The sequence below is a fragment of the Brachyhypopomus gauderio genome, unplaced genomic scaffold (assembly GCF_052324685.1).
Source record: "Brachyhypopomus gauderio isolate BG-103 unplaced genomic scaffold, BGAUD_0.2 sc92, whole genome shotgun sequence".
NCBI classification, from domain to species: Eukaryota; Metazoa; Chordata; class Actinopteri; order Gymnotiformes; family Hypopomidae; genus Brachyhypopomus; species Brachyhypopomus gauderio.
Window position 1 is genome coordinate 544,410 of NW_027506913.1, and position 8,988 is coordinate 553,397.

The 8,988-nt window shown below is 42.9% G+C and overlaps 1 protein-coding gene across 1 annotated transcript; it reads right to left on the reverse strand.

Annotated features, from left to right (window-relative positions):
- Window positions 1-259: 259 nt before the first annotated feature.
- On the reverse strand, window positions 260-4,785 carry npy2r (neuropeptide Y receptor Y2). The gene is made up of 2 exons (XM_076992303.1): window positions 4,535-4,785; window positions 260-3,768 (listed from the first exon to the last, which is right to left on the reverse strand). The coding sequence occupies exon 2, from the start codon at window positions 3,754-3,756 to the stop codon at window positions 2,629-2,631; it is 1,128 nt and encodes a 375-aa protein (XP_076848418.1). The 5' UTR covers window positions 3,757-3,768; window positions 4,535-4,785; the 3' UTR covers window positions 260-2,628.
- Between the last annotated feature and the right edge of the window lie 4,203 nt (window positions 4,786-8,988).

The following is an 8,988-nucleotide window of genomic DNA, read 5'->3' on the forward strand; positions in this document are numbered from 1 at the left end:
AAAGTTAGAGGTCAGTGCAAGCAACCTGTTTCTTTCTGAGACTCTGTGTCCCTTATTCCATTACTAATGCCTTGAGTGAATTCTTCCATGTGCACTCAACAGGGAAAATAAATCATGATTATGTCAATCAGTACTTCATAACAAAAGCAGTTAAGATCTTGAAACATGAAGAGATTTGTGTCTACATCAGTCCCACTGACAGAAACACAATATCAGTTTCAGTGAGATACTGCCACTGCCTGTTGTTTTTGTTCTTTATTTGCCTTCCATTGATCGGAAACATGAAATAGGAATGTGATCGAGGTGATTGATAACAAAAGACTCAGAATGGCTACAAGGATCTGGGCAATTTTTCTGACAACAAACTGCATGCGAGAATGCACATGCACGCTGAATTTTACATAGTTGTGCACGCTGCACTCACAAAGAGTGACAACATGTGTTGCGAAAAGCGCTATACAAATAAACTTTGATTTGATTTGAAGAGTATAATACCCTTTTATCTTGTTCTGATCTCATTCTGCAGACTTAAAAAAGACTGCCACTGTGGATGACCCATTCCATATCTTACACCAGGGTTACCAAGGTCCACTCTGCATGCTCTGTAGGACTTAGGTGTAGGGGTTAGCCCACTCTGTAGGGCTTAGGTGTAGGGGTTAGTCCCATCCTGGCTCTAGTAATGAAGGCACTGACTGGCAGGATCAAGTGTGTTGGATTAATACTGGCAGAGAACATCTGCAGGGTGACACATCTCCAGAAATGGAGGTGGTCAGCGTTCATGCTACACCTGTATCTAAAGCAAGGATGGTTCTTCTAAGCAGCTGCTGTCAGGTGGGCTTTTTCGCTGCCTTCAGTGCAGGGTGGGTCGTTGAAGATCCATGTGGATAGCCTACTTACAACTGGCCTCCTTTATCAGTGGCCCCCGCTGAGACTTCACTCGCATGTTGGCATTTTCCCAGGGCCCTGTTGGACTGTTTTAACTATGTGTTTAATGTGATTTAATTACATGTTTTACAAATCCTTTATTACTGTTAATTATCATTTGTAATTGGCCAACCTTGAATGTGAAAGTGTTCTGTTTGGTGGTGGAAGCAGCTATTTTAAGCAAAATTTCCAGTACTTCACAAATCACAGCAGGACTGTGGGTGATAGTGGGTCCAGCATATATTGTAGTGGCAGAGTTGTCTTGAGTGCACAATATGACATATAGTGTTACATTAATGCTCTTGTGAGGTTGTTTCATGTCCCGCACCCTTCATATTGGGTACGAGAGGGAGGGTTGGCAAAAATTATTGAGACGTGTACCTGAAATGCTTGTTAATATTTGTAAACTGGCATTGTGACAGGGACTTCATAGCCGACATCAAAACCAGATGCAATATGATACGCTGGTGATCCCACCAGGATCAAAATGCAGAAAACAATGTGCCAATTACAATGTGGCATGAAACATCAGTAATCATATGATGCTATGTGGTAGTTCACTGATACGTTTACTTTTTTTGTGATACAGCTCAACAACCTAGTTCATTTGATGCAACATATAATGAGGTATATGTATATAATGTATTTATAATGTAGTATAAGGGGGAGTGATCCAACGTCATAATTCTCAAACCTGATGCTCCAGAACGTGAGGCACAGGTGTGCTATTTCTGTTATTTTATATAGCACTGCATCGTCAGTTTGGGCAAAATTATGCACATGCGGCTAAATTGCACGTGACCTTCGGACATGCCTTTGTGGCTTTGAGCCATGTCGCATCAGTTGATGTAGGTCGTTGTGCATCAGCAATGGAAAACAGGTCCCCAGAAATGGTCTACAATGTCCTGTCAGACATTTCTGAGATGATAAATTTGAATTGATTAGAGGAGGCTTGAAAAACATTGACTTTAGTCAGTCTTGTGTCATTGATGTAATGGCTTTAGTGTGTGTGTGTGTGTGTGTGTGTGTGTGTGTGTGTGTGTGTGTGTGTGTGTGTGTGTGTGTGTGTGCATGCGCACGTGCATGTCCAACAATGTCAATGCTTTACTCTTGAAATAAAAATTAATTTCAATCCATTCACTTATTTTACATTTCCATGTGAAACCCATGCTTTTCAATAGTCTTGTCATATGTATTATGTCAGCATGTCTTATCTGAACAGTCTTTCTGCCTGTTCCCTTCTGTGACAATTAGATCAAATGATGCAGTGCAGGTGCGTCCGTTTGACAGCCAAGCATCTGTCACATCCCTGCATGTATTTATTTATTTATTTGTATTTTAATCTCATGAATCTGCTATATTTATAAATGTTCATTCTTTATCATTACCTTTTAATAACATGAGGCTAATGCAATGCATTTTAGAGACAAATTGAGCTGAGGGACATATAACAAGACATCCTATTCTCACAATGCTTTGGAGTCCACGTTGCCATAACACTATACACCATAATAAAGTAGGGCCAATGGGGCCAATAAGAAGACCTCCTGTGTTTAGTCCATTTGCATCTTTAAAGCCTGATGATGGGCACCGCATGTACAGAGGTTTATGTCTTTAGATCTGCTAAATAATTCATTAATACAGTCTTTGGTGATGCAGTCTACTACCCTTATAGCTTTGTATGGGTTCTAGAGCAGAGACACATCAGAGATGCGTGTTTGCCTGTGTCAGGACGCTGACTGTGCTCTGGTGGGCAAGGGCCTTTTCCTTCAACGCTCCCCCGCTGTACGCCCTCTTCAGGCCGCTCTCGGCCGGTGCGCACCGGAAGACGGAGGCGAAGGCAGCCCTGTAGTTCCTGTTCATCCAGCCGTAGAGGATGGGGTTGGCGAAAGTGGAGCACATGGCCACCACGTGGAATGCCGTGTAGAGCAGCTTGAAGTCCCGCATCTCCAGGACGCTACTGTTCACGTCCACGGCCAGCTGGAAGGCGTGCAGGGGGAGCCAACAGACGGCGAAGACGGCCACTACGGCCGCCAGCATCTTGGTGGTCTTGCGTCGGCGCCGGTGGCGATCGGCGGCGCGACCACCCGCCCCGGGGCTGGCGTGTCCACGCAACTTGCCCCAGATACGGGCGTACGCGAAGGACAACACGGAGAGCGGCAGGCCGTACTGCAGCAGGAAGACGGCCACGCTGTAGACCGTGCCGTCGGCTCCGCTGCCGGGCCACTTCTCGGCGCACGCCTGGATGGTGTGACCGGGCGCCACGTCGAAGGTCATGTACTCACGGAAGATGGCCAGCGGGCTGGCCAGGGCGGCGCTGGCGGCCCACGTGGCCGCCACCACGGCGGCGCACGCGTCCCTGGACAGCTTGGTCTCCGTGTGGTGGACGATGCTGCGGTGGCGGTCCAGCGCGATCACGTTAAGCGTGATGGTGGACACGTGCACCGCCAGGCCCTGCGCGAACGGCAGGAGGTAGCACATGGCCTGGCCGAAGCGCCACTCTCCGCACAGCGTGTACATGAGCGTGAAGGGCAAACACAGAGCGTTCACCAGAAGGTCAGCCACAGCCAGGTTCGCGATGAAAAAGTTGGTGACCGTGCGCAGGTTGCGGAACTTGTACACCACGTAGATGACCAGCGAGTTCCCTGTCACACCCAACAGAATGATGACGCTGTATGCCAAGATCAGTATCACCTGAACCCCGATGAGATTAGTGCTGTCCTCCAAATCATCCAGCAAATCGCCCTTATCTGCTTGCGAACAGCAGTTTGCAGAGGCTGTGGTGTCCTCTTGGGTTGTGTTCTCTTGACTTTTTATCTCCATACTTGGCATCCATGCAATAAGCTATACAAGGGCACATCAAGGAGATGGGGAGAGTCAAATTGTTACATAAATCTGGAAACGAAATAATTGGGAACTAAAACCACAAATTGCATCCAGATACACGAGTTGGAATGATGGGTGTTCGGCGCTGTTATTGGCAGGAGCGAGCACAGTAACGTTTTTAACCTTCTTAATAATTTTTATACAAAGAGCACTGTGTTCACCTTACTTCACGAGTAGTTGCATTTTATAGAATTATCTGTGTGGAAAAATAGGATGTGTTGGGTTGGAGCATTAAATCACAGATACAAAACAGCGATCTAAAGAAAATTAAAGCCACGGTTTCTTCTCGTCTTCAAACCGTGTGAATCCACGAACCTTAATGATGGTTTTTTCTGATACATTGGTCTTTAAAAGATTTTGGAAAAGGACAATTTGCAGAGGACGTTTTTTTTTCTTCATTTTCCACTGAACGCTGTGGCCATGTAACCGCGCCAAAGACATTATATTGCACTCAATTCCAAACATCCAAGTCAATTTAAGTCTAAATACATAATGTCCCACACTAGCGCTTGTGTAAATTAGAGACAATTGACCATGTACTGCAGAAATGCCACGAAAATGTTGACAAGATGTGCATCAGTATTGGTTATAGTTAAACGTTTTGTTTTCAGGTTAAACGCAATTTAACTGCAGGCTCTAAAACTTACCTAACGTCGGTAGCGTTAAAGACAATTACTAACTTAGAGCACAGTTGGTATACTTTGTACAAGTATTATCATCTCACCTGGTTTATAGAGTAGATGCTTCAGTAACTTTACATGACAAAACGATTCACTCCTGAGTCATTCCACAGAGCAAAACGATTTAGAGGCGATGCATCCATACCGATATCTCTTTGATAGAAAGCACAAGAAAACAGCTTAGTTGTGATCCTTTGCCTATAGGACGTTCGGCATCCGAAGAGAATCGCAAGTGACTACACACAGGTTCACGTCTAAGGAAATTGATATTAACTGCAGGTGGTGTTTGAACAGAGGCAAGAAGCGCGCGCGCTTTCATCTGCGATGGCTTTATATGCGGCTGTGCGCGCGACCTGAAGGGGCGCACATTTCATTAGACTTTTATTTTCTTACGGTTCGCAATTAACTCGCATGATAACAGTTTCGGTTGCTTACGTGTCCATTAAGAATCGACCGACCATTTTCTTTAAAATGTTGAATTGTTGAGGCCACTAAAATAATACTTTAAGCAAAAGGCATACGATTGTTTCTGTTATTTGATCGAATTGGGCGTATGGCTGATTATTTGATAGGTATACCAGACGTTTCCGTCAGGGCAATACCTTGTCCTGTACAGTTCTCACGAAAGCTACAGCTGTTCACAGTGAAGACCGAAATGTCAGGAAATGTAATTACTCTAAAGCCAAGGGACTCGTTATACAAGAACAGGCCATTGTATTGGCTCTTATTATGTGGAAATGATACTGGAGACGCATGTCGGGTCTAAAATTAAGTTAAGGTTCAAAAGGCTTTGTACAACTACGCAAAAATGCATTCATTTTGTTACAGTGTTGCACTACCGCTGAAAACGTCGGTGTTAATTGAAGGAATGGGGTGATTGTGGCAGAACTCAGCAAATTACCGTGATATCGTGTTTAAACGACCAACGACTGTCCTTTTACTCGTGAAAATGTAACAACAGGTGCTAGCTAAGCAAATAACGAGTATCAATCGTTAATAGCTTAACCCCTGATGTCAAATTTACACTTGTCCTTTAATATAATATGTTAGGATACCCCAGAGTTTGTTCAAATATCATGCCACTTTTGACAGTTCTCTGACCATTTAATCACCATTCAATCACTATTTAATCACAGTAATTTATCTAATGCCAGTCCCGTGTGAACCAGACCCAGCGTTATTTATGTAATATGTATTTACTGGCCTCTTTCATAAAGTTTAGGGTTGTTATTAGTATTCATTTGCATTGTTAATTTCTAAATACTATTCATCCAATCACTTAACACATGTCTACAGCGTAATTTATTTGTTAAATGTTTGAATGTTGTTCTGAATTAGTAGAAGGGGGAGCTATACATGAAAAAGTAGATCATAACATTCATTTGCATTGGGGCTCAATCAATCAATCAATCTAATCAATCAACAAACTGACAGAATAGTATTGGCTAACCAACCAGACAGTAATGATGAACTAACAGCAGTGATAGCACCATCAGGAAACATACCATGTGGTCGAATAACTCAAGAAATCAAGGGCTGAGAGAAGATGTGGAATGTGAAGGCAACAGTTTTTGCCATGGTAATTGGAGCACTAGGGGCTTTGGCCCCCAAACTGAGAGAATGTCTCCAGCAGACACCAGAAACAACATCCAAGATCTCCATCTAGAAGAGTGCGGTCCTGGGAACAGTTCAGAAGTGTGCTGTCCTGGGAACAGTTCAGAAGTGTCCTGTCCTGTGAACAGTCCAGAAGAGTGGAGTCCTGAGAACAGATAAGATATTGTGTGGGATCCTCAGGCCCCCAGGACTCTGGTAGAGGACCCGACCCTGAAGGAAAAAAGACGGCCCAGAGGAGGACGAATGAGGAATTGATATATTTACATATATATGGTGTCTAGATATTTCACACATGCTGTATATGTACCTATAGAAAACATCCAGACATCACCTGCCCTCTTTTTTAAGCAGGTCATTCATGAAAGAGGCCAATGAATATTTGGCACAATTGTGCAGAGGACAGAGCTTAGTTCTATCCAGCACTCAGTGAACATTCAACTCCAAAAGCTACAGCTTCAGAATAGGTGTGATCAACAAACAGACAATTCACAATGTACATGACAAGTCTCTCCAACTTTAAATAGTGGCATTTTTTAAATTGCATATTCAATATTATTTCCTAGATACATTTTATTATGTATTTCTAATGCTATAGGCATCTGGTAGCTTAGCTACCACATTCTCTTTAAGTGTATTTTTATGTATGTATCTTTGCCATATTCTACCACATTCAGGCAGATTTATTTCTCTTAAGAATAAACTATAAAATAGGACAAGCTTACAGTGCATCACACAGGAGCTGTCCTGTTTATACAGGCTTTACACTCTAGCCCTTAATCTGGTCAAAGAGGAAAGGAAGCATCTAACAGTCACAAAGACCTGCAACTTCAACAACACAGCAACAAAATAAGGGCTGAGCTATCAGATCTGTAGACTGACTCTGGCGGTCTGACATGGTGATATTTAAAAAGAGAACGATTGATGTTTCCTGATGGAGACGCTGTGAATATCTGAGGGTATTGATGGAAGAAACAATGCATTTTAATAGACACTCCAAGCCTTCAAACTGACCACTGAAGACATGAAAATATGCCAGAGCTGCACCAGGAGTGGATAGAACGCACCCTAATTAAACAAATGAACAAGCTTGGATTGGGCCAGGTATCCACATTTGAATAGCTTATGGCATCCCACCAAAATGAAATCACACACCTGTAAACACACAGATTTTATTCATTTAAAGCAGAGATCCAACTACCTTAGATTGTTTTTTCCTGGGAGATTTCTATATCAGTCACCTCTAGCTCCACTCTCTTAATAGCACTATCACAGGAAACTGGGTTCTCTAAATATAATGAAAGATCCAGGCTCTTTTCTTTCTAAAATAGAGCAGGACCAAAAGCCATTTTGGTCTTCACCCAATAACGCTCGCGTGACAAATGATGCACGTTAAAATCCCTCCAGCATTGATTTAACACCTGCAGTACTTCGTGAACCTTTACAGTGTTCGTGTCCACCTTTGATCACTGCTTGTTAACAGAGCACATTTGATGTCAGTTCAACACAGTAGTTCTGGATGTGCAGACTCATTAGCATCTTACAAATATTTATAAACACAAGTATCATATAAACATACATAGGCATGTATAAATTGCTTATGATGGAGGCAGTGGTTTTTCCCAGTATTGAAAACTACCAACGATGGCCTTGGGTGTAGTTTTAGACCCTATTATGCAATGTTTACTGATGAACAATGCACCAGGCACCCCCCTCCTCTCTAATCTCAGTGCGACCTGCCTCTAATAGAATTTACCAGGCTGCATTAGTCACCTGAAGGTTCTGTAATTAAGTGATATGGATTTCATTTACTTCCGCACGGTGGACCAAAATACATGTACATCCACCCTAATTGACGTGATTAGGCAGAGTACAACTCCGACCACACAGGAACATGTAGCCTGGAATAACCTGCTCCCTGGGGAGGTGATTCCGGTCGATACGGGCACAGTCCATAAAACTGATGGCTGTTTTGTTTTATGGTATTAACAAGGCACTGCACTATAAACCTGTAGAATGAAAGACATCGGATACAAGGTGGCTTATTGTCCAAAAAGAGTGTTGAAAATAGACATCGCTTTGCTTTAGATAGCACAATGAAGTTCAGGACTGTTTTATGCTGGATGTCAATGGCAGGGTTGAGACCTAGATGTGCCTGGGTTTGTAGTCTCGTGGCTGTTCCCCTGAGAATGCATAGTTCAATCCAACAATAATTCAGAGCACCATAATGATTAGGAAAGAAATTGTTTCATCCTCTGCTCCAGAAAGTCTTTTAACCTCTTAAAAAATAAGTATATTCCATTGCACTAAAATCCCAGCATGCTCTTTCTGACTGCTTTGAGTTTGTTTGCATATAAAGAACCAAAAGAAAAAGCACATTTGTGGCAGTCAGTAATCACCCATGAGGTATTCCCTGCACAGCAATAACTGTTGAACTCAGATCTAACCAATTTAGGACGAGAGCACCCACATGTATTCAAACATAGCTTCAAATTAGCACACGCTATTATTGTAGAGCTTTTTTTAATCACTGGTAACTTTCAAACTAAAGGGACACCCATCACTGCGAGGTAACAGTGTGGAAAGGCAGGTAGTAGAGGCTTGTGGTAATCACATTTCACAGGATCTAACCACCCTTCAGATAACTAACAAGACCTTTGTTAAGAAGGAGAAGGAGTATGGGTCCGTTAGCGTGCTATGTAGACCTGCTGACTGTCTTGACTGCACAAACGTATGGACGTGTCAGGTAGAAAAGGTCACCAAGAATGCAAAAACAACTTTGCTTCAGGCTTTGCAGAGAAGGTTAAATATCGCTGTGGTACCTGCAGCGAAAAGCATGGTGCAGGAAATGTCCTCATTCATAGTTGTTTACTACCATCAGCACTAT